The sequence below is a fragment of the Daktulosphaira vitifoliae genome, unplaced genomic scaffold (assembly GCF_025091365.1).
Source record: "Daktulosphaira vitifoliae isolate Bord-2020 unplaced genomic scaffold, ASM2509136v1 Scaffold_5, whole genome shotgun sequence".
Classification (NCBI taxonomy): domain Eukaryota; kingdom Metazoa; phylum Arthropoda; class Insecta; order Hemiptera; family Phylloxeridae; genus Daktulosphaira; species Daktulosphaira vitifoliae.
Genome location: NW_026099576.1, coordinates 20,906,039 through 20,933,617, shown reverse-complemented (window position 1 = coordinate 20,933,617; position 27,579 = coordinate 20,906,039). Strand labels below are relative to the sequence as shown.

The 27,579-nt window shown below is 23.6% G+C and overlaps 2 protein-coding genes across 13 annotated transcripts in view; one reads left to right on the top strand and one right to left on the bottom strand.

Moving 5' to 3' along the window:
• Positions 1–27,579, top strand: part of LOC126907957 (lachesin-like) — a 77,254-nt gene that overhangs the window by 22,213 nt on the left and 27,462 nt on the right. For both annotated transcript variants that reach the window (XM_050689706.1, XM_050689705.1), the window contains exon 3: positions 25,799–26,006. In XM_050689706.1, the coding sequence (XP_050545663.1) occupies positions 25,799–26,006 (208 nt within the window). The remainder of the gene's footprint in view (positions 1–25,798; positions 26,007–27,579) is intronic.
• Positions 1–27,579, bottom strand: part of LOC126907928 (uncharacterized) — a 134,793-nt gene that overhangs the window by 85,258 nt on the left and 21,956 nt on the right. The window contains exons 1-3 of one of the 11 annotated variants that reach the window (XR_007704652.1): positions 6,081–6,966; positions 4,370–5,920; positions 687–1,455 (exon numbers count right to left, since the gene is read on the bottom strand). The exons of 1 other annotated variant lie outside the window; for it this stretch is intronic. Coding sequence is in view for 9 of the 10 variants with exons in the window: in XM_050689625.1 (XP_050545582.1) it covers positions 5,011–5,920; positions 6,081–6,910 (1,740 nt within the window). In the remaining variant the exon portion in view is untranslated. Of the gene's footprint in view, positions 1–686; positions 1,456–4,369; positions 5,921–6,080; positions 6,967–10,981; positions 12,153–12,312; positions 13,199–27,579 lie in introns of those variants that run through there. 9 more of the 11 variants (XM_050689632.1, XM_050689631.1, XM_050689630.1 and 6 more) reach the window with 9 other exon arrangements.

The following is a 27,579-nucleotide window of genomic DNA, read 5'->3' as shown; positions in this document are numbered from 1 at the left end:
CAAGGTATTTACAAATACAGGTAGCTAATTGGTTTTTTATGACATCAATATTCGCAGGTACACAACATTGTTATTTGCAATAGTAGTAAGGTGCATTGTTGAGAATTCATAAATACACTAATTGGCTATATAAAAAGTATATTTATTTCTAGCCATAATTGGTAATAAACAATACGTGACTGTGACAGCGATGTCATAAGAATCATTTAGCTACCTGTATTTGTAATACCTTGTGTTTTATACATGTATATAAACTCAAAAATTTGAAACCTTAATTGTTTATATCTAATAAACGAATAAAGTTATATTAAAAATTCAAATGACATTTACTATTAAATTAAAAACTCAACAATTTTATTAAATTAAAAATATGTGTTTCCATTTAAAAAAACAAAGTTGATCCCAATACAAGGCATAAGGGATGAACTTCAAAAGTATTACATAATTAATAATTCAAGAATAATGTGTAACTAAAGATAAACAAAAAAAAAAAATGTTTATATATATTTATTCAGTAAGTAATTGAATGGGTTCAGCCTGTATAAATAAAGTAATTTTAAATATTATAAATGTGACATTGTTTAGTTTCCATTCACATTAACAACCTAAAAATGTCTAAAAATTTAGAATTCGTAAAATAAATAAATTTAAAATTAGAAAATAAATTTAAATGTAGAAATTCTTACTCAGCTTCTATGGGTTCAAGAAATTCTTCAAAGCCTAAGTTTTTGTACCAAATTTTGATAGTTTCGTTGTAAAACTTATTAGGGGGTTTTGAATAAACATCGGAAGAGTTATTTTTCTTAGAGCGTTCATTAATTTCAATATTTTCCAAATGAGTTTTTATAGAAGGGTTTATGTATTTATTATGTTCAGTAAGAGAGTTCACTATTTTAGTTGAATCTTTCAGAAATTTAACAAAATTCCTAAGTTTTATTTTAGATATTTGATTAAATGATTTGTTGAGATCAAAAGGGCTATTCTCTAAATTTTTTTCTGACACAAATTGATATATAAAATCGATTTCTTCAATTATAGTATGCGGCACTTCAAATTCAAAAAACAAAAACCTTATGTCTATGTAGCTTATGAACTTCATTGCATTGTGTAGATTTTCAAACATAGTCTTGGAATTTTTTATTTGATCTTCAAGTAATATTACACAACTAACAAACTTTTGCAGCAAATTATTTTTATGACATTGGTGACATTTGCGGATGATAATAGCCACGTATTCAAGGAATTTTTTTATTATTTTAGTGTATTCGAAATTTAGTACACTTATTGCATAATTATATTTTAATTTTAATTCACGCAGGTCTGTGTATTGTTGGAAAGCTTCCTCTACACCATTTGAATTTTGTTTTTGATTGTATATAATTTGTAAATAAATGTAACTCACTACTCTTTCGATATATTTTTTATATTGGGCATGATATATATTGCAATGAACTCCTTCGTATGGTTTCAATATGAAAAAAAAAATAGGTAATAAAATAAAATAATAAAATTTCATTATAGAAAAATACTAATATTTAAAATTACTAGTTTGAATATTAGGTAGATTTTAAAATGATCATACGCAAATATCATTTTTATTATTTTACATAATTTATTTATTAGTAAAACAATACATATTAATAGAATAAATCTATTTTTCTATGCAGTAGAAGTATATTTAAATCCAAAATAATGTTTTTTTTATTATTCAAATAATTTTGTATAGGATGTGTATGATAATATAATCTATAATATGTTTTTTAATTTTTTTTAAACCATGAGTTTATAACCTCAATTACTAAAACGGCCTACTAATTAACTATTTTAATTTGTATAATATGTCATATTAGTATTTGTATAAATATATATTGTTTTAATAAAATAATAATATTAAGTCAATATATTTATTAATAGAATTGTCTTACAAGAATAATTTTTTTTTGATACTTTATCTTAGGCAAATAAAGTAATTAAAATACAAAAAAATAATTATTTAAATGAAAATAAAATAGTTATTTTATCATCAATATGTTAATGCGATCAATCTGAAACTCTGTTCTATAATTTAGGAAAAAATTTGAAAATCCTGAAAATATTGTTATTAATTTTTGTATGTAATTCTCCTAAAGGAATAATAATTTTAAATGTTCTTTTGAATTCGTTTAGTACTATTTATTTCTTAATGATATGTAATTAAATAATTTATAGGGCCATCCGATATTTCTTATAAGTGAAACGTTACAGTGATACATAATGATTGAAATAACTTAATCCGCCCTCACATCCAGTCTATATTTATTTGTTCTTAATTAAATCGTTGTCTATTTAATAAATTAGTTACTAATGCATTTGAAAAAATATAGTTAATACCTAAATAAAGTATTTGGAATGATCATAAAATATACTCAATGAATGATCAATTATAAAAATCTGTACTTAAAAATAGCAAGTAAAAAATTCGTAATATTACTTTTATTTTTTAATTGATTATGTGGTTGTTGATAAATGAGTTACCCTATATTTGATTGAATAATTTTTATATAATACTGTAGTTCAATTAAAAATGTGACAATTTTTTAATGTAAAATAATTGATTATCTAAGTTTAACTCTTATAGCTATAGAGAATAAAAGCAAATAAAAAAAAAGACTTAGGGTAATAACTATTTAAAAAAAATCAAATACAATGAAAAATTAAAATATTTTAAGTAAAGCTATTATTTGTTCAGTTTGTTCGAAATTTTTTTTATAACTAATTGTAATGGTATAAGCTGAAAATAAGAATTAAAAAAAAACTAAAAAAAAATCTTTATCATATACAGTAAACATAATTGAAGGAGGTAAATTAAAAAAAAAACCAGCACAGGGGGGTCGCGGTACAGTGGTGACATGGCATAGATGGATCAAGTATAATGATATCTGACAGTGATTAAAATCACTATCAAAAAAAAACGCTTCGATGCAAATCTTTAGATACTGTTTAATTTTAAAAAATTAGTGGATTACTCCAAAAGCTACATGATCTAGTTCATTATTAATATCCTAATTAAGATAAAGTATGTAGAATGAAAAAGGGATTATTAAAAAATATTATTTCTCATAAAAAAATAATGTTGATCCATACACTTTTCAATATGTCATAGCATTATAAAGTTAAAAATGTAAAAAATAAAATCGAGAATTTTCACACAATAATAGCATTCGGTAGCCATTTTCACCGTGAAGATAAAATAAAGTCCGAAATTTTTTTTTCGCATAATAAAGTAAATTACATTAGCTTTAATTTAAGATATATATAAAAGTGTCAGACTTTCCGGAACACTTTCAAAATTTAAGTTGAAAAAGTTCTACTTTCTACATGAATTTTTTAGATTTGAACCCCGCTCGTATATAGAGAAATAGTCGGATTTAAAAAAAAGTATGTCAAATGAAAGATGTATATGAATACTACTCCTCATGAAAAAATTGTTCTGATCCATACATTTTTCAAAAAGTTATAGCATAATAAAGTTGAAAATGTAAAATACAAAATCGAAAATTTTCACACAAAAAAAGCATTCGGTAGCCATTTTCACCGTGAAGATAAAATAAAGTCCGAAATTTTTTTTTGCATAATAAAGAATATTACATTAGCTTTAATTTAAGATATATATAAAAGTGTCAGACCTTCCGGAACATTTTCAAAATTTAAGTTGAAAAAGTAAATTTTTTGTGAAAAAGTTGTCATTTTAAATCCCCTTCTGTGGGCAGGTAAAGGGTCAGATATAAAAAAAAAAAATATACCAAACGAAAGGTAATGATATTACACATCTATATAAAAAAGAATTATATTGATATGTTCATTTTTGAAAAAGTTATGGCACTTTTAAGTAAAAAAAATTGAAAAAATTTCGAAAATTATTGATTTTTAAATTTGTAATTTTTTTGGAGGTTTCCCCCATTTAAGGGGAACCAGGAAATTTTTTTCAATTTTTGAGGGTAATATCTTCGAATAGATACTATTTGTGATCTTTTGACGTATCATTGAAAGAAATCGGTTCGGTGAGAGCTGAGAAAATGTGATAACAGACACAAAAAAAAAAAAAAACACATCTTAGTAAAACCAATACCTTCTCAGCTTCGCATCGAAGCTAATATTTAACATTTAGTTAACTTTATAAACAAAATATAATTAAAATAATGTAATATTATTATTTTAACTGACAACATTTAATTAGTCATTTACCAACCGTATGAACCGGTCCGAGTACGTACTCATAACTTAGATATTGTTAACAACTTTAATGTTGTTAACAATATTTAAGTTTACAAATAAGAAAGCTTACNTAATGTTGTTAACAATATCTAAGTTTACAAATAAGAAAGCTTACAAATGTCTTCAAATCTTGTAGAAATAATCAATTAAGCAATGATTTCTTTAACATTTTATTTTACAAAATCAAATTATGTTATTGTCAAATTCCGATATTCCTATTCAGTTAATAATTGTATAATGAAGTTTTTCTCAACACATTTTGAGTTTTTATAAAATGTGATGTTCTGCTAAAACTAAAACACTAATGCTTGCGTTTGGAACTATGGAGCTGGATGTAACTAGGTTTGCATAGTCTTTACAAATGCAAAATATAGTCAATTAAAGGTCACTCTTCTTATATTAGTCTTGTATTAAATGAGTCACAAAAAACTGAAGAAACTAAGTTACTATATTAGATAGGGCAAGAAAACTTGTATAATTGAGCAAACGTAACGTGAAATTTAAAAAGTTTACAAATTGTTTAATGCCGTTTATTTTAAAAATTTCAATAAAATTGAAAATTGTTTTCTTTTTAGTTTTGTGCAACTATGTGTAATATTTGTTTAGCATAATAGATTAATTTTGCTTTACAATTATTGTAGAATCATCGAGACTTTTCATTCTACACTACTTTTACTGGAACATTATTTACATGTTTTCATAAATAATTATTTTTTTATAATAAAAATATAATTAGCCTTAATTATGCATTGAACACTATGTTGATAAATCTACTGTAGATAAATCTACAGTATATGGAATGAGATCTTGATGTAATTCTTTGTGTTGACAGTCTAAAATTTTTTTGAAACCCAAATCTTCATAACAAGATTTATAAACGTCTGCACAAAATTTGTCTAAATAACTACATGCGTATGATAATAATCCAAGATATGGATTATTATTATTATTCAATGTATTATATGAATTGATAACACTTTTTGTATGTTCCCATACTTTATTTAAACGTTTATTTGTATAACACCGTGTGCCCTGATGTGCCACATCATTGCGTAATAGTTCACCAATGTCTTTTAAGAATGTAATAAAAATGTCAAGAAGTTTTTCAATGATTTCAGTTTCTTTTTCATTAAGTATAATAGCTATCTTATTATCATATTTATCCATAAAATTATCTAGATTAAAATTATTGTGTTTCAAAAAACTGAGAATAATAGTGACCCATTGAAAAACCTTAAGTAAACTTGATTTAGAGCTCAAATAAACACTCCATATTGATGATCTATTTAAAGCAACCATAGCTTTATACAATCCTTCGATCATTTTTTCGGATTCCTTGAATGAGTTAAATAATTTAATCAAACAATTGTGATAGAAGTTACGTAAATCATTTTGACATACATGCATTATAGAAGATAGTATTGTATGATATTCTTTAATTATTTCTGTATACCTACATCTTAAAAACTGTGTTATATGTTCCTTTTTTATTCGAAAATTTATGTTACTAACTTCATCATTTATTATACGAGCTACACTTATTTGTTTACCAAAATAAACTATACTTATGTGATTCATTGATTTCCAACCAGGTTCCTTACGAATAACATTGAGAGCTTTAATTCCATCATTTTGATTTGTTTTTGGATCAATTGGAGGTATGAATCTATATTGAAAAATATAAATTTTAATTACTACTTAAATACATAGATAATATAAATATAAATATTATAAATAAGTCGTTGTTTAGTTTTTATTTTCTTTAACTACGCAAAAATGTTAAAAATTTTAAATGAGAAAATAAATTTATATGTAGAAATTCTTACTCAGCTATTATGGGTTCAAGAAATTGTTCAAAGCCTAAGTTTTTGTACCAAATATTGATAGTTTCGTTGTAAAACTCATTAGGAGGTTTCGAATCAACATCGGAAGAATTCTTTTTCTTAGAGCTTTTAATAATTTCAATATTTTCCAAATGAGTTTTTATAGAAGGGTCGATATATTTATTATCTACAATATGACATTTAACTATTATAGATGTATCTTTATAAAATTTAATAAAATTATCAAATTTTATTTTAGACTCTTCATTTGGTGATTTATTGAGATCAAAAGACCTGTTCTCTAAACTTATTTCTAAGACAAATTGATATATAAAATCGATTTCTTCAATTATAGCATGCGGTACGGTACGTCCAGAAAACAAAAACCTTATATCTATATAGCTTATAAACTTCATAGCATTGCATAGATTTTCAAACATAGTCTTGGAATTTTTTATTTGATCTTCAAGTAATATTACACATTTAACAAACTTTTCCGGCAAATTATTTTTATGACATTGGTGACATTTGCGGATGATAATAGCCAAGTATTCAAGGAATTTTTTTATTATTTTAGTGTATTCGAAATTTAGTACACTTATTGTATAATTATATTTTAATTTTAATTCACGCAGGTCTGTGTATTGTTGGAAAGCTTCCTCTTCACCATTTGAATTTTGTTTTTGATTGTATATAATTTGTAAATAAATGCAACTCACTACTCTTTCGATATATTTTTTATATTGGGCATGATATATATTGCAATGAACTCCTTCGTCTGGTTTCAGTACGAAAAAAAAAATAGGTAATAAAATAAAAGAATATAATTTCATTATAGAAAAATACTAATATTTAAAATTACTAGTTTGAATATTAGGTAGATTTTAAAATGATCATACGCAAATATCATTTTTATTATTTTACATAATTTATTTATTAGTAAAACAATACATATTAATAGTATAAATCTATTTTTCTATGCAGTAGAAGTATATTGAAATCCAAAATAATGTTTTTTTTATTATTCAAATAATTTTTTATAGGATGTGTATGATAATATAATCTATTATATGTATTTAAATTTTTTTTACACCATGAGTTTATAACCTCTATTACTAAAACGGCCTAGTAATTAACTATTTTAATTTGTATTATATGTCATATTAATATTTGTATAAATATTTATTATTTTAATAAAATAATAATATTAAGTCAATATATTTATTAATAGAATAGTGTTTTGATAATAATTTTATTTTGATACTATATCTAGATTCAAAAAATGTAATCGATCTACTAAAAAAATTATGATTATAGAAGTAAAGTAGTTATTTTATTTTCAATATGTTAATGCGATCAATCTGAAACTCTGTTCTATAATTTAGGAAAAAATTTGAAAATCCTGAAAATATTGTTATCAATTTTTGTATGTAATTCTCCTAAAGGAATAATAATTTTAAATGTTCTTTTGAATTCGTTTAATACTATTTATGTCTTAATGATATGTAATTAAATATTTGTAGGTCCATCTCATATTTCTTGTAAGTGAAACGTTACAGTGATACATAATAATTGAAATAACTTAATCCGCCCTCACATCCAGTCTATATTTATTTGTTCTTATTTAAATCATTGTCCATTTAATAAATTAGTTCCTAATGCATTTGAAAAAATATAGTAAATACCTAAATAAAGTATTTGGAATGATCATAAAATATACTCAATGAATGATCAATTATAAAAATTTGTACTTAAAAATGGCAAGTAAAAAATTCGTAATATTACTATTATTTTTTGATTAATTAAGTGGTTTTTGATAAATGAGTTACCCTATATTAGATTGAATAATTTTTATAAAATACTGCAGTTGAACTAAAAATGTGACAATTTTTTAATGTAAAATAATTGATTATCTAAGTTTAACTTATATAGCTGTAGAGAATAAAAGCAAATAAAAAATAGACTTAGGGTAATAACTATTTTAAAAAAATCAAATATAATGTAAAATTAAAATATTTTAAGTGAAGCTATTGTTTGTTCAGTGTGTTCGAAATTTTTTTTATACCTAAATGTAATTGTATAAGGTGAAAATAAGAATTAAATAAAAACTAAAATATTTAACATTTAGTTAACTTTATAAACAAAATATAATTAAAATATTGTTGTGTTATTATTTTAACTGACAACGTTTAATTAGTCATTTACCAACTGTATGAACCGGTCCGAGAACGTACTCATAGCTTATATATTGTTTACAACTGTAATGTTGTTAACAATATCTAAGTTTACAAATAAGAAAGCTTACAAATGTCTTCAAATCTTGTAGAAATAATCAATTAAGCAATGATTTCTTTAACATTTTATTTTACAAAATCAAATTATGTTATTGTCAAATTCCGATATTCCTATTCAGTTAATAATTGTATAATGAAGTTTTTCTCAACACATTTTGAGTTTTTATAAAATGTGATGTTCTGCTAAAACTAAAACACTAATGCTTGCGTTTGGAACTATGGAGCTGGATGTAACTAGGTTTGCATAGTCTTTACAAATGCAAAATATAGTCAATTAAAGGTCACTCTTCTTATATTAGTCTTGTATTAAATGAGTCACAAAAAACTGAAGAAACTAAGTTACTATATTAGATAGGGCAAGAAAACTTGTATAATTGAGCAAACGTAACTGAACTTCGGTCTCAGAAAAAGACGCAGTATTTTGACCAAATGACTAACCAATAATTTTTTACTCATAAGTTACAGTGTTAGATTGTTTCATTACTTATTATTGTGATGACACAATTTATATCAAGAAATTTAATAAGTTTACATATTGTTTAATGTCGTTTATTTTAAAAATTTCAATAAAATTGAAAATTGTTTTCTTTTTAGTTTTGTGCAACTATGTGTAATATTTTTTTAGCATAATAGATTAATTTTGCTTTACAATTATTGTAGAATCATCGAAACTTTTCATTCTACACTACTTTTACTGGAACATTATTTATATGTTTTCCTTAATAATTATTTTTTGTTATGGAGTAAAGTAATTTATAAAGCTTTAAATTAAAAAACCTAATTGATATAATAGAAAAAAAATTTGAATAGTATAAAAGTATACGGAGTGTAACAAATCTAACTGACTCTTATAACTTTTGATATAATTAAAATTTTGCTATAATTAATTTTTTAAACAATTTTCAATTTTTTGATAATATAAATGCTTATTTCTTGTTATTTATTTTTAATAATCATTTTTGTTTTAACTTTTCAAAAATTTTAAAATAGTTTTTTTTTTAGAATATTTATTACCAAAAATCGATGAATTGACAAAGAATTAGGATAAGTACTTATTGAGTTACTAGCATTTTAATACTTAAAGTGAGTATGTAGCGCGAGTAGATACAACTCGTACTGTTGTATATTTAAAATGCTTGTAACTCAATAAGTAATTATCCTAATTCGTTGTCAGTCCATCAATATTTTTGGTAAAAAAAATTCTAAAAAGAGACTTGCAATTTTGAAAGATTAAAAATTCAAAAAAAAGTTTTATTTTTTTACTAATAAGAATAAAAAACAAAATATACTTTTAACCTAGTCTAAGATTGCTAAAATTGTTTAAAAAAAAATTACAACGAAATTTTACTTTTATCAAAATTTATAAGAGTTAAATCTGTTCCGCTGTACAATAATTTTTAAATTATTATGTTTTGGAAATAAACTGCACATATTAATTTCTACAATATCCTAAAAAAGTGAATGATTTTATAAAATTAGATAATTAATATATTTATATATTATTTTTATATTATATACATCATTATTATGGATAACTATTTGATTATAAGACCATGAAATAATTATGGATTTAATAGAAGCTCATAGACAGTTGGCAGATACAAACAATCTGTTTAGTGCGTAAAGGTCTTATATAAAATAGATCTTGAACAAAGATGATAATTATCGTAGGAATTAATATCTTAATAGTATCATAATCCCACGTCTGATCGTAGGCATTAAATCTTAATATTACATACTTATTATCGCAATTAAATGTCGTACTGATCTTATGATTCATGAGAGTTATTATAACATCACTCATTTATAAACTACCGTTTTATAGAATAACAAAACTAATAATTTTTCACTTTTGTGCTCGTGAAAAAAAATAATACTCTAACCATTTTGAGACGTCTATTAAATATTTTCGAATATGTTAGATTAATCTTAAAGCCTATGTAACATATCAGCTAATTGTGATTATAAATTACTCATAAAATAAACGTGAATATTTTGTAAATTTTGTTAAATATCTGTTACAAGCGGATAGAAAATTCACTTTAGTTTTATTTTAGAGGGATATCAATTAGGTTGTAATGACACATTAATTTATAATATGGCGTTTTATGAAATGGAAATCTAGCATGAAGTGATATATTAGATTAAGAAATATGCCATAGTTCTTTAGATGAAAAACAGATTAAGACGGTCTTTCGGGATATTTGAACTTTATGTGTTTTATTGGGACTAAGCACTACATAAATGATAATTTAAATTGAGAGTATAAGGTTTATTAATTAATTTATTCATCCATAAATACCAAATAAGATAATCTTGTATATTTACCATGATTATTATTTTTTTACACTTTAAATTCTAAAACTCTATCAAAATATCTAATAAAAAGCTAAATAAGTTTAAAAATAGTGTCACATAAATGAAAACTATTAACTATAATATTTCAGAAAAAGTTATCATTTAAATTGCCTGTTAAACTATTCTAAAGTTATAAAAGATTAATCGATTGTAATTAATTATTTTTTATAGAGCTTTTAATTATAAGCTACTGATAGGAAAAAATGAATAGTAACTACCTAATTTACTATGTTTCCATTATTCAAACTATTTGATTATTCAATTACAGTTCGATCGGTAAAAATATTCTATAGTTTTACAATTAATTAAATTAAACAAGTTATTTTTTTTATATTTAAAAACGAAATTAAATATTCTGAATAATACAACAATCTATATTGCTTTAACACATTCGCAAAAAATTGTGTTTGAAATAAAATATTATTAAATGTAAGAATAAATAATGGAACTTTACGTTAAAGTTACTATACATTTTTATATTTATATAACTTAGCCTTAATTCTGCATTGAACACTATGTTGATAAATCTACAGTATATGGAATGAGATCGTGATGTAATTCTTTGTGTTGACAGTCTAAAATTTTTTTGAAACCCAAATCTTCATAACAAGATTTATAAACGTCTGCACAAAATTTGTCAAAATAATTACACGCGTTAAGCAAAATTTGTAATTGCCAATCAATATATAGATAACTCTTATTATTATTCAATGTATTATATGAATTGACAAAACTGTTTGTATAGTCCCATATTTTATTTAAACGTTTATTTGTATAACACCGAGCGCCCTGTTGTGCCACATCACTGCGTAATAGTTCACCAATGTCTTTTAAGAATGTAATAAAAATGTCAAGAAGTTTTTCAATGATTTCAGTTTCTTTTTCATTAAGTATAATAACTATATTATTATCATATTTATCCATAAAATTATCTAGATTAAAATTATTGTTCTTCAAAAAACTGAGAATAATAGTGAGCCATTGAAAAACCTTAAGTAAACTTGATTTAGAGCTCAAATAAACACTCCATATTGATGATCTATTTAAAGCAACCATAGCTTTATACAATCCTTCGATCATTTTTTCGGATTCCTTGAATGAGTTAAATAATTTAATCAAACAATTGTAATAGAAGTTACATACATCATTTAGACAAACATGCATTATAGAAGATAGTATTGTATGATAGTCTTTAATTATTTCTGTATACCTACATCTTAAAAACTGTGTTATATGTTCCTTTTTTATTCGAAAATTTATGTTACTAACTTCATCATTTATTATACGAGCTACACTTATTTGTTTACCAAAATAAACTATACTTATGTGATTCATTGATTTCCAACCAGGTTCCTTACGAATAACATTGAGAGCTTTAATTCCATCATTTTGATCTGTTTTTGGATCAATTGGAGGTATGAATCTATATTGAAAAATATAAATTTTAATTACTACTTAAATACATAGATGATATAAATATAAATATTATAAATAAGTCGTTGTTTAGTTTTTATTTTCTTTAACTACGCAAAAATGTTAAAAATTTAAAATGAGAAAATAAATTTAAATGTAGAAATTCTTACTCAGCTATTATGGGTTCAAGAAATTGTTCAAAGCCTAAGTTTTTGTACCAAATATTGATAGTTTCGTTGTAAAACTCATTAGGAGGTTTCGAATCAACATCGGAAGAATTCTTTTTCTTAGAGCTTTTAATAATTTCAATATTTTCCAAATGAGTTTTTATAGAAGGGTCGATATATTTATTATCTACAATATGACATTTAACTATTATAGATGTATCTTTATAAAATTTAATAAAATTATCAAATTTTATTTTAGACTCTTCATTTGGTGATTTATTGAGATCAAAAGACCTGGTCTCCAAAGTTATTTCTAAGACAAATTGATATATAAAATCGATTTCTTCAATTATAGCATGCGGCACGGTACATTCAGAAAACAAATATCTAATGTCTATGTAACTTATAAACTTCATAGCATTGCATAGATTTTCAAACATAGTCTTGGAATTTTTTATTTGATCTTCAAGTAATATTACACATTTAACAAACTTTTCCGGCAAATTATTTTTATGACATTGGTGACATTTGCGGATGATAATAGCCAAGTATTCAAGGAATTTTTTTATTATTTTAGTGTATTCGAAATTTAGTACACTTATTGTATAATTATATTTTAATTTTAATTCACGCAGGTCTGTGTATTGTTGGAAAGCTTCCTCTTCACCATTTGAATTTTGTTTTTGATTGTATATAATTTGTAAATAAATGCAACTCACTACTCTTTCGATATATTTTTTATATTGGGCATGATATATATTGCAATGAACTCCTTCGTCTGGTTTCAGTACGAAAAAAAAAATAGGTAATAAAATAAAAGAATATAATTTCATTATAGAAAAATACTAATATTTAAAATTACTAGTTTGAATATTAGGTAGATTTTAAAATGGTCATACGCAAATATCATTTTTATTATTTTACATCATTTATTTATTAGTAAAACAATACATATTAATAGTATAAATCTATTTTTCTATGACAGTTGGAGTATATTTAAATCCAAAATAATATTTTGTTAATTATGTAAATAATTTTTTATAGGATGTGTATGATAATATAATCTATTATATGTATTTTAATTTTTTTTAAACCATGAGTTTATAACCTCAATTACTAAAACGGCCTACTAATTAACTATTTCAATTTGTATAATATGTCATATTAGTATTTGTATAAATATTTATTATTTTAATAAAATAATAATATTAAGTCAATATATTTATGAATAGAATTGTCTTATAAGAATAATTTTATTTTGATACTTTATCTTAGGCAAATAAAGTAATTGAAATACAAAAAAATAATTATTTAAATGACAATAAAATAGTTATTTTATCATCAATATGTTAATGCGATCAATCTGAAACTCTGTTCTATAATTTAGGAAAAAATTTGAAAATCCTGAAAATATTGTTATTAATTTTTGTATGTAAATCTCTTAAAGGAATAATAATTTTAAATGTTCTTTTGAATTCGTTTAATACTATTTATTTCTTAATGATATGTAATTAAATATTTGTAGGTCCATCCCATATTTCTTGTAAGTGAAATATGACAGTTATACTAATAATAAAAATAGTTTACGCCCTCACACCCAGTCTATTATTATTTGTTCTTAATTAAATCGTTGTCTATTTAATAAATTAGTTACTAATGCATTTGAAAAAATATAGTTAATACCTAAATAAAGTATTTGGAATGATCATAAAATATACTCAATGAATGATCAATTATAAAAATCTGTACTTAAAAATGGCAAGTAAAAAATTCGTAATATTACTTTTATTTTTTGATTTATTAAGTGGTTGTTGATAAATGAGTTACCCTATATTAGATTGAATCATTTTTATATGATACTATAGTTGAATTAAAAATGTGACCATATTTTAATGTATAATATTTGATTATCTAAGTTTAACTCATGTAGCTATAGAGAATAAAAGCAAATAAAAAAGACGTGGTGTTATAAGTATTTTAAAACAATAAAATATGAATAAATATATTGTATTATAAACAAAGTTTAAAGTTCTTTTAAATTTTAGTGTTTCTAATTTTTTTAAATTTATTTCTGTTAAAAATAAATATATACTTTTATGTTGAATTATTCGATAATCATTTAATAACTATTCGAATAGTAAAAATTTTAGACAGTTATTCAATCTATTCGACTACATAAAAAGTATTCTTGTTATTTTAGATATTTGATAATTTGAATTGACAATTTACTAAAAAAAAGCCATTGTGAGTAGTTATAAGCTATTATAATCTTATTTTTAGATTTCAATTTCATTAAAATAATCAAATATATTTCTTAAAACACAAATATAATCAATGATATAAAACAGTAATTTTTAAATTGTAATACATAAAAGACTAAATTTGATATAGACAAATAATGTTCGGAATATTTTTAAAAGCTGAATTGAAAATTATATTTATACTTTGGTTTTTCAGAAAAAGCATACTAAAACAAAGCTTTATACCCTAAGTATAGACTATTAAAATATCATTAATATGAGTCTGTTTTAAAATATTATAACAGTTCAAAAATGTAAATTTTTTTTTAGCTTCTATGCGAATCTGAGAAGGTATTAATTTTACTATGATGTGCTTTTTTTTTGTGTCTGTATATGCTCAATCTCAGCTCTCGCTGGACCACTTTTGATGAAAAATAGTATAATTACTATTATTAGTAAAATTATAAAAAAGTTCAAAATTCGTTAAAATTATTATATTTTTTGTATTTATATCGTAATGAATCATTTTAATGAAATTCATTTCTATGTAACTATTTATATTTAAATAAATTTTATAATTGATATATTCAGAACTATATTCCATATAGATATATCCTATAGTTTTTAACTAACTAGTAATAATATTAAAAGTTAGTAGTTATAAAAAAAAATCTAATTGCAAATTTGAAATCAGCGCGAAAAATTGATCAATAAAAGTATATTTTTGACTCTGATGAAAATACCATGTTTCCATTTATTTATAATTAACAACAAATTATTTTTTGAAAAGTTTTGTATCAAGCCCTTCAATTTTTCTACAGTTTTATAAATTCTCTGTAAAAATTATAACACTAAAACATTAAATATCAATTTCATACTATACTTAATTGCTATAATAAATATTTATTCATATATTATACTTATAAATCAAAGAACTACTAAACAGGAATAATGAAGGAAATAAGAATTCATTTTGATTTTGGTATAATGCACCAATTTCATATAATTAAACACTATTTACAAATTTAGATCAAAGCTTTTCTTATAATAGTGATTTTAATCATTATTAGTCCCATCTATGCCACCTCCACACTGTGCCTCGACCTCACTCCGCTACCTTTTTTTGGCTACCGTATGCTATTTTTGTGTTAAAATTCTCGATTTTATATTTTACATTTTCAACTTTATAATACTATAACTTTTTGAAAAATGTATGTTTCAATACAATTTTTTTATGAGAAATAATATTTATATCCCTTTTTCATTCGACATACTTTATCTTAATCAGGATATTAATAAGGAAATAGCAGATCATGTAGCTTTTGGAATAATCCACCAATTTTTTAAAATTAAACACTATCAAAAGAATTGCATCGAAGTGCTTTTTTTTATAGTGATTTTAATCAATGTCAGATATCATTATACTTGATCCAACTATGCCACGTCACCACTGTGCTGCGACCCCCTGTACTGGTTTTTTTTTTTTTATTAAATTCATCATTTCAAAAATGTATAATTTGAACAATACTAATAATACACAACATAATAATTTTGTCCTTACGTTTAGGTCAATTATTCAAAGCGCAGAAAATGAGCTTAAAAAGTATTACATAACTAATAATTTGATAACAATATGGAACTGAAAGTAACCCAACAATTTTTTTTATTCTGCTAGTAATTAAGTGGTTTATGATAAACGGAAAACTTAGTGAATAAAAGAGAAATTCAAGTTACAAATATTAATGTTTAAGTTTATTTTTACATGTTTCTGTTGACTTAATACATAAGTCGTAATGTTATTGTGCATTCTATGAACATTGTCAAATATCAATAATACCATGACTGTTGATTTTTTTAATCATGTGAAGTACTAAAATTATTTGCATGCACATTGGGTGTTATTGTTTTGATGTTGTTCCTATTGAAGTATACATGGTTTTACATAAGTTCTGAATTCAGCAATTTCTTCTTAATGTGTTAATATAACAGTGATAAATTATCTATGCATTATTGTACTTATACAAATGAATAACATTTATATGAACACATGAGTGTGCATGTACTCTATGTGTTTTTCATAAGCCAAATTATCGAGTTTCACACCGCCCGTTGGAGTTGCCGGTAGAGTAATAATAATAATGTATAGGTGGTGGGTATGTAGGACTTAGGTGAACGGCCAAAAGGTGTTTCAACGGGTTTAATGAGTATTTATGGATTATCGTCCTGAATTAACCGTACCGTGCAGTTTATGTTTTGTACAAATGTGTGAAACCCTAATGTCCGATAATCCCCAAAACATGCGAGTGGCAATATTTCATGCGTATTATGCACTTAGATTTGAATATATTGTAAAACGCACGTGGTTCAAAATATTGGGCTCACCGGATTATTACTGTTTGATATAATGACAATGCCCAGAGCGTATTAAAAAAACAAGTTATTATTGGGATTGATTAGATTAAGAGCTTTTATTCTACTAGTTTTTAAATATCAAATGCATTCGAAAAATTGTAATTTATGATATATCTTTTACGTCTTGCGGAATTAATCAAAATTCATTTGTAACCATAGTTAGACTCATTATTTTTAATTAGTAATTTATTGTTAATACGTGTTAACACTGATGAAGTATTTAGAAAAAAATATTTGTTCACATTAAATTTTTGGACTACTATCACAGGCGTATCCCAGTCCTTTATAATGTCCAAGAGACTTAATGAGGATGAAAGAGTAAGAAGCCCTTATCCACTCGTGACATCAGTTCATCAGACATCAACCCAACCAATCAGTCCAATGTCATTGTTGCGGTTGTTAATTTTTTTGGCTACTTGATGTAAACTTGCAATATACTTACTTGTTTTCGATAGAACTTATATTTTATTTAAGCACAAACCGCAATGTAAGCAAATAAGTAGTGTAGTGACTCAAAATTTGACAATTTTGATTTATATATGTATTCTTATGGTAAAATGACGCCCATTACAACGCAACAGCCTATTATTTCGTATCTATAACATTGAACGCGTGATACTAAGTAATGGTGTTAATATTCGGAAATGATAATTTTTTCTTGAAAATGAAAAATTTTAAATAGCTCTATAAATCACTTTTGTTAAATCATATTTTAAGATAATACAGTCTTTTAAAAATGTGATTTACCTATGAAACACTTAATTAACCGATATGTAAAAATAATATTAAGAATTTTTTTATTGGTATCTTTTAGTTCAATATGTTCTCAATTTATCATTCATGAAGTATTTTATAAGTTCATTCCTTATATTTTACAGGCGTGTCAACTTTAATATTTTTGAACAAATCGACTGGCAACACACATAATTAACTAACTTATTTATTAGATAATGATCAAAATTAAGGAAATAATATACTGTCCTACAAATATCATAATATGATCTAAATTTAATTTATTATAATATCTATTCGACTGTTTAAGAAAACAGTCAGAAAACAGACATTGGTACAGGTACTGGTTGTACTAGAGTATATCTTTAATGCATACTTCACACCGCGCTAAGTACTTTTTTATTTTACATGTTATATTCTCTTTTATTTTAATATTAAGATTTTATTTTGTTTCAACATATATTAAACTAATTTATTTAATCTTAATTTAATAAAAATAGATAATATGATTTGAAGTTTTAGCTTTGATGTAAAACTGAAAGGGTATTCATTTTTTTTACATAACAAATGATTTATTTTAAATATTAATGTATATATTTTTATACTTCAATAATTCACAAGGTACTTCAGACTGTGTACTGTGTTTTTAATTTATATATATATACCCTCACCTCTCGTCCAATAAATAATTAACAAAGTTTTTGAGTTCAATTTTCCAATACAATATCCTGTAGATAGGGTTTGGTGTGCCAATTAATTTTCCTGTACAATCTTACTTTCATAAAGATAAATATTCACTTTATATCTATTTAATTTCATTTGCTTATAGTTGTCAAAAAATAAAACCTCATTAAATTTTATTTTTAACAATAGTAGTCATTGAAAAATTGTATAGTTGCAAACTTGCTGAAATTATTTCTCAATAATTTTATGTAAATGCTATAGTCTTTAAGTAATCATAACTTTTATCTATACTTAATAATTATATAGCGTGTTTTTTTAAACTATGTTTTAAATTTTAAAATATTATAGTGAATAGTCAATTAAATTTGATGATCTGTTTCATGAATTGTATTTGATAGTTCCAAATATAGTTCTCATTGTTTATTTTTTTTTTTTTTTGATAAAAGAAAAATAAATTACAAGCAATATAAAGCTAACTGTATTACAACTACAAAATTATTTTTTATCAAAATCTACATGACCGATAATTATATAATCTATCCCGTTCGTTACCTTCATTTAAGAGGTAGGTAAGGCGATTTCGTTGGGTTATAAATGAAGCTTTATTGACACAAAAACGGACATTTGTTCCTAAACAATGCTTACTATTTGAACAACATGTTACTAAAATTGTTCGAGTGTAATTATTATTTTTTTCTTTTCAAAATGTTCGATCCCTTTGAATTTTCAGCACGTGTTTCTAGTTCAAAGTGATAGCATAGAGAAACAGTTTTTCGACAAATTGTCCTTCTATTTGAAGAGAAAATGGTATTTATTTGATTGTTGCTTTCTATCATTTTCGAACAAATAACTTATAGCAGGCTATTAAGATTGTTCGACAAGAGATCTGTGCATTGGGTCCTAACAAGGGTGTGGCTAATTGGGTTACGTCGGAAAATTCTATGTAATTAACAGAAGGGACCGTTCATTAATTCAAATTACCGGAACAACTATATATACACGATGAGCCTCGCTCTAGAAACTCGTTTTTACTTCCGCCACTTAAGACAGTGTAATTGCGGCTGTTTTAAAACAAAGAATTGCATCAGTAAATGCTGTGTGAGTGTTAACAGCTATTACCACACCATAAAATAATAGTTAATTTGCGAAAATCCTTCTAAATGAATAATTACTTAACGAGTTTTCAATTCTCTGTCGTAAAATCTAATAGTGTTTTTCGCGAAGTACTAGCGCAATTTTTTAAATGAAAAATATTATATTGATAATATGTTAATTGGAGTGATGTTAGCATAATCTTTTAAGACACCAAATTTTCATTGACCGAACAAAATTTTCTGAAATAATAGAAAAATTTGGTCAAATGTCTTTAATTAAAATTTTTTTTAATACAATTTTTATTAATCTATTTTTGAAGTGACCGTAGATGCCTATAAATTTGATCAGCTATGTACTTATTCCAGCAATGATCCAAATGACTAGAATATCAATATGGAACATGGAATAATTTCAACAGTTTTATAATTCTGTATTTATTACTTTTTTACGTTTCTTATATAAAGAAAGAATAATTCTCCTTTGTAATAGGGTAACTTGTACACGAATATTGTATCAGAAGAAGGATATGTGAATATTTACATAAAATATAATATTTTATTATATTTTTACAAAAAATAGTTATTATAAACCATATATATTTAAATTTTTTTATCCTCTAAGAAATTTTATCTGTGACATCTTCATTTCGTTGGTTCTTTATTATATTTCTATTTTTTGAATATTTACTTAAAAATTTCCGTCAGTTCTAATTTAATATTTGAAATGTTTCAAATGATTATTCTACGAAGTATCAAACTTAAACCTACTTAAAAGGGGAGATATATAATTTTTGACTTATTATACTTTTATATATTCAGACGTAATATGGCAACATATTAAATAAAATAATAATTTTGTTTTGATGCATCAGAGATAACTTCGACTGTATTACACACAAAATTACATTTAAAATAAAAATATGTGCGTAAAAACTTTCATCAATATATTACAGCCGATTTTTATTGTTTGTAGGAAGTAGTGATATAAGACCAGCTATTGCAAACTATCACTAAAAGAATTTTTATGTTACATTGCCGTAACTAAGTATGATCTGCAAACTTTGTAGATAACTGACAGCTGGTCGAAAGGTATCATAGAAGAAAGAATGAATCTTTTGAAATTATTTTGGAAATATATTATTTGATTCTTGATATTAAATATGGTGGGATATTAGGAAGTTTGATAAATAAAAATAAACGAAAATAATAATTTATAATAGTAATCATATTGCAAATGTATATTGAAGTGTTCTAGAATTTAATAATATTTTCTTAAAATTAGATCAATACTATAAGTTTAGAGAATCTTATTAGAAAATTAATATAAAAACTTTTTTAGCCCTTACTAATTTTTTGTCGTAAAAATTAATAGTGAAATGATGTAAGTCTTTAAAATGATAAACTAGAACTATAAACTAATAACTCTAAGATTTTTGTTTTCACAACATTACTTGTACGGTAAATAAAAGTTAATAGAGGTTAAAAAAGCTACATTTTAATTGATCCTTACAATCCTCAAATCTTATTTCAACAAATTAAACAAGTAAGTTTAGAATTTGAACTATTATATAATATAAATTAAATTATAAGCTTTTCGCTTTCGGTAAAGTCGAAAGTTTATAATTTCTAAAAATAAATTTGTTTTTTTAAATCCTTCAATTTAATTATATTTTTTCTTCAATTCATGGTAATATTTAATGCGAATTTTTAAGTAAAAAATATTACAACAGCTTATCCAACCGTTTAATCTAAGAAATAATTTACTGTCATAATTTATAGCCCTTGCATAAATTTCAGAATGATTAAGTAGCTTACTGTTTAAAACAGATGGTACAAGTTGACTTGATATTTTTCTAATGTGATATGGCATTAAATACATTTCTTTCATTAAAATCCGTTATTATATTAACTGTTCAATTAATATTTAAAACCCATCATCAACGATCATTAGCTATTTACAGACATACAAATTTTTTTGTATTTATTTTATCAGCAATATCATTTTTTTTCTTACATACAAAAATGTATTTTATTATTATCTACACTGAACTGACAAAAAAATTCGACTTGACAAATTAATTAAACGAGTCCACCTTTTTTTAAAATAAAGTTGAGTAAAAATAAAATGACCAAACACAAAAATTGGTCCCGAGTTGGGATATAATAAACGACGTACAGAGAAATTTTTGTTAATCCATTTATCCAATCCAAGGTTTATTATAAAATAATTTAAAAGATATATTACAAAGATTAAAAAACTGTTTTATTTAAGCTAAAATTTGTTTTGTTATATATTTATATAATATAAAGCACTTTTTGTTTGTATAAGTTATTTTACTTAAATAATTTATTAGATACGCAAAAAAAGGTATAAATTTCTAGTAAACGATACATTTATTCAATTTATTATTCTAATCACAAATTGTTTATAATGTTTCTATTTAATATATTCGCGTAATATTATATTACTAATATTTTTATGTGTCATAAAAATAATTTACTGAATAATTTTATATTTATATTTATGGTTTACGTAAAATGGTTAAATAAGTTTGCAAAAATTATAGTTACACTGTATCTATAAATTTACTTTTACTATAAATGACCCAAAAACTTAGGTGGGACAAAAAAAAATGTAATTATCTATAAAATTCTTTATCTACCAATTAATATGTAAAAATTGCTTTTGTACAAATAATTAAAAATTGCTTAGCAATAAAATTATTTATTATACGTATAAAGACTTATTTTGCCTATAGATGGTTAAAAAGACATTTAAATGCACCGATGTAAAAAAAACCTTTGACTAATCAAATTGATGTAAAATTCCAGCAAACTTATTTTATTTCATAAAAGTATTCAAAAATTAATTAATTTTTGATATTATCAACTTAGAAATATTTATAAAATATTTCCATTCAATATAAAAATTAATCAATTTACTTCTGGTTAATATTTAAAATCCTTTTTCAATTTTTATTTTAAAAACACTGAATTTTAAGTAGCCATGAAAATTTAAATCTTTAGTATGTTATAAACACAAAAAAAATAAAACGTTGAGAAACCATAGAAGTGCTAAATAAAAGAATCCTTATAAATGCAAAAATAAAACACTGAGAAGCCATAAAAGTGCAAAATAAAAGAAGCCGTAGAAATGCAAAAATAGAACATTGAGAAGCCATATAAATGCAAAAATAAAACATTTGAGAAGCCATAAAAGTGCAAAATGAAAGAAGCCGTAGAAATGCAAAAATAGGACATTGAGAAGCCATATAAATGCAAAAATAAAACACTGAGAAGCCATATAAATGCAAAAATAAAACATTGAGAAGCCATAAAAGTGCAAAATAAAAGAAGCCATAGAAATGAAAAAATTAGAAATTTGAGAATCCATAAAAGTGCTAAATATAAGAGAATTCATATAAATAAAAAAATAAAACATTGAGAAATGAAAAAAGTAAAGTAGTAGATCAGTTTTCAATTAGTTAATTAATTGTCCAAAACTGATTATTGAACTATATATAATAGTTTTAAAGTTTAAATTCTTATTGATAACACTATCTATCTCATTTTATAGAGAGACTGGCGACGATTTACGAATGTATAAATCTGTACTATGGTAAAAAGTGAATTCATTAAGAAAAACTGTCGAGGATTAGCTGTTTGATAAAACATTTTAGCTATTCACATAGGATGATCTTTTTTGATCAGACAAAAAGTAACTCTAATATGCATTTAAACGTGAAAAATCTTATCTGCATAATGCCACTCGGAGGAATTTATTCAATCACTTGATAATATACATACTAGTCTATTAATAATTAAAAATTAATTAAATTAATCATTCAGTCGTAAATTTCTTTCACGGGTGTATTTGAGTGTACATAATTGTTATGGATACACTTAAATACTCCTTTACAATTAACTTAAATTAAAAACTGAGTACTTATAAAGTGTTCAATTAAAATAAATAATAAAATAAACAAAAATAATTTAGCAAATTTAGCAAAACTTAGTACATTGTTTAGATTATAAACATTAATACAAAACAATGTTTTACTAATACGAGTTCAAAATATTTTAAAAAGTTTAATTAAATAATAATAATTAATACGACTAGGTTAATGATAAATTTATGACACGTAATGAATAATATTATGATTTATCATAATAATTGTTACATATACCCCAAATTGAGTATATGAGTACTTTAAATCTTAATATATGAAATGAGTAATAATTCGATGGGATTACTCTGAATGGTTATCATCTATATTAAATCATTAATAATTTTTAATGAACTATAAAAAGTAGTATCACTTATAAAATATTTATAGTAGTACATTCATAAGGTTTTTAAGTTTTAGTTTTGGATGTTTGTTTATTACAATTAATATACAAATTGTTATTGATAACTCTTTTAAATTTTGTAAAATACATAAGTCACAATAATTATTATTGTAATAGTTACAATAATTAATCATCGGTAATATGACAAAATAAAGAATAAATAGTAGTTTATTGAGATACCAAGAGATTTTTCTGTAATAATGGAGAAGATATTACATTTTGTTCAGGTACACAGTGTAGCGGCGTGATTGTCTGACAGTTATTTAAAAACTAACGATTGACCAAACAAAATAAAAACAGACTTTCTCGAGGGATTTCATTCCAGACGTGGAAAAATCCTTTTCTGATCGTATCCTATATTATTATTTGTATTATTATTATTAACTTTTCTAACCAGTTATTTGTTAAATTTCGCGTTCGTTTTTTCCAACAAACAAAATGACAGGTACATGACAATAAGTCATTGTTCCTTTTTTTCGCTCATCATTTTAATATTGGAATGCTTATAAACATATGAAATACAATAAAATAATACAAAACTAATTTTTCAATCGATATCAATTATTTATAGAAGTCATCCGTTATATTATTTAAATTACCAGTTCAATACTAAATCTATGGTATAATGGAAAAGTTAATTATATAATGTTATGTTAAAAATATATACATATATATGTACTCCAGTAATTTAGATAAAGTATTAATTTTTGAATATTTAAAACAAAGTTTTTTTTCCAACAAAAAAAAATATATATATATTTAAAATTTTTCTTAATAAGATTTTAGAAGATATTAAACTTAATTTCTAAAATATTAACACATATCTTTCTGCACAAATTAAATAAATTTCTAAGTTAATTTATTTAATTACTCTTATTTTCTAATTTACAATTATCTTTTGTGAAATTATAAGACTTTATAAAAAGATACCTTGAATTATTTATAGACAAACAATTTTTCTTTGAACTCGCTTCATAATTATTAATTGCGTTTACTGTCAAGTATAACGAAGAGACAAGTTTTTTTTCAATCTTTGCTTCGTTAATAAAAATAATTAACCAGTCACCCCTTGCATCTTATTTTGTTTTTAGTCGGCATGAAAATAATCAATTAAAAGATAGAGAAAACATTTTTTTAGTGGTATTATAATTTGGCCAAAGACGGTGTGTAAATTAAATTGCCACAAGCTAAGGTTTAGGATGGGTAATAAAAAAAAAACAATTTCAACACGGTTTCACAAAAAATGATCTCCAAGGTATACTTAAAATTATATTTTAGTTTATTGCAAAGAGCTGTACCTTTTTAGAATATCGTAGGCATTTGAAACTAAAAATAATAACAAAAAGCAAATACTTTTCATTTGTCAAAAAGATTAATTTTTTTAAGTAGTGTAGTATTTTGAAGTTTTTTAAATATTGTCAAATGTAAATTTTTGAATATCTTATAGTAAACTAAATGTAAAATAAGGTAAAGTTTAGTATATATATATAATTTAATTTAATTTCTTGTATTTCATGTTATAATATAAAAATTCAATTGAGAAATAATTGAACAAAGTAGCTAAAATATTTTTTAGAATACGATACAGGGAAATTTATTTTACACTGGAAACTTTTCAGTTTTCATTAAGTGAGTTCAATATATAAATTTTTGAACTTTATAATTTCATTTACACTGACGATTACATAAGGAAATCTACAAAATTTGTAAAATATTCATGAAAATTTATCAATTTTTTAATATTGTGTGATAAATTTTAACGAAAAACAATACATTTTTTACCAGTGTTTTCACTTTTTTTAGCTTTTTAAATACAAAATTATATAATTATGTTTAAAAAATAAGTAAATTAGATGTCGTTTAACTTGTATATAATGTATATAATTGACATCTTATCAAAAATACTCAAAATTTTTCAAATAAAATTAACTTTAAGTTCTATTAAAAAAATATTAAAAAGGAATGTTTTCAACATAGGTTGCTTGGATACATCTTGATCGTAAGATGATACTCACAGTGCATACACATGTGATTGCAAGGATACCGCGGTTTAGTATATCGCATGATGGTCAAAAGACATGGATGCTCAATATCAATGGAGTTACAACTTCGGACAAAGGGACTTATATGTGCCAAGTAAATACTGAACCAATGATCAGCCAAAGTGGCCATCTTCAAGTGGTTGGTGAGTAGAATTTTTTTTGTTTCATGGTTTTACACAATAAATTAATGATTATTAATGATTCATATTTGAAGAAGTCTTTATATTTAGTTACACTCTATATGATTGGTTGGTTAAACCGTCTTCCTAAATAAAAATAGCAATTCTATATAAAAAATAAAGTTACCCAATAAATGAAGGCATTAAGGACCAAAGTTTAAGCCGATGAAAGCTTAAGCCAGATGCTGTCGACAATTTATTTTGACTAACCCCGTCCTTTTAATATACCACATAACAACCAGTACGTATGATATAATGAATAGATTATCATGAAGGATCTTGTAAAAAATCATAAGAGTGATTCCAGTTAATTCTTTGTATTTCTCCGTAGTAAAAAAAAATATATGAAAACAGTAGTGTTTCATAAAATTTAATTAAAAATCTCTACATTTAGAACCAGCTTACAGTTATGAGGTCATATTTTTTAACCGCGCACGATGATTTATACAAAGTAGATGATTAAAAATACTTTAATACACTGTACTCATCTCTTTACATTTAGTAATGCTTTATCACAATGTAGGTATTTTAGCAAATTTCAACTGAAATAACCAAAATTGCAAGTAATTATTTTAAAAAAGAAAAAGAGAACTTGTAGCGACGTTATTTTCTTATGGTTAAGCCAAAAATTGAATTAAATATTTTATGTTGTGCAGTTTTACCATAAAAATTCTAAATTAATATTTAATTTTAACAGAATATATTACACAGATGGTACACTTTGTTATTACAGGCTTATATTTTAAAAATATTTTTTTACCTAAGCCGTGCACTTTTTCTTCTTTTTTTTTTTGCTGTATTACTAAGAATGTACTAGTTCATCGTCTTCTGAAATATATCTAACTTATGCCTACTCTGAATACTAATATTTAAATGGTAGATGAACTATAGAAATTAATAACTGTACTGCTCCAATATGGCTGCTTGTCACATGCGTTAGTCATTTGACAAGTGATTTATTATTAGCAGTAGCTCATAGGGTTTTGCCAAGAAAAGTTGGTTATTAAACTTACGAGAGTAATATTTCAAGCACGGTTAGGTTTATACTAATATATTTTTTTCTTTAGATAATATTTGTTTTGTATAAATGTTACATAACATATCGTTCAGTTTAATTAACAGTAGTTTTAAGATAAAATAACAATTTTCTATCGGAATAATTATATTTCAAAAGCGTTTAGTGTCAGTTTTTAATTTCATTTTAGCACTTCAATAAGACATAAGAGCATAAATGTTCTATTTTACATATTCAAGAGGAATTGAAGGCTATAATTATATTAAAATAACTGGTGCCTAATATTGAGCGTTTAATTAAATAGAGTTAAAGAGAATAATTTAGAGTTAAATTTAATAAAAATTATTTAAAGAAAAAAGGATTTTGACATTAGTACATTAGTTAGTACACGAAATATATTTTTTACTGTTATCTATTTAAGTTATTAACTATTTTAATATTTGGCGCAGTTTATTTATTTTCAAAATTTCTACGAACTCTGAATGAAAATTGCAAACTTTAAAGTAAATAAATTATTTACAT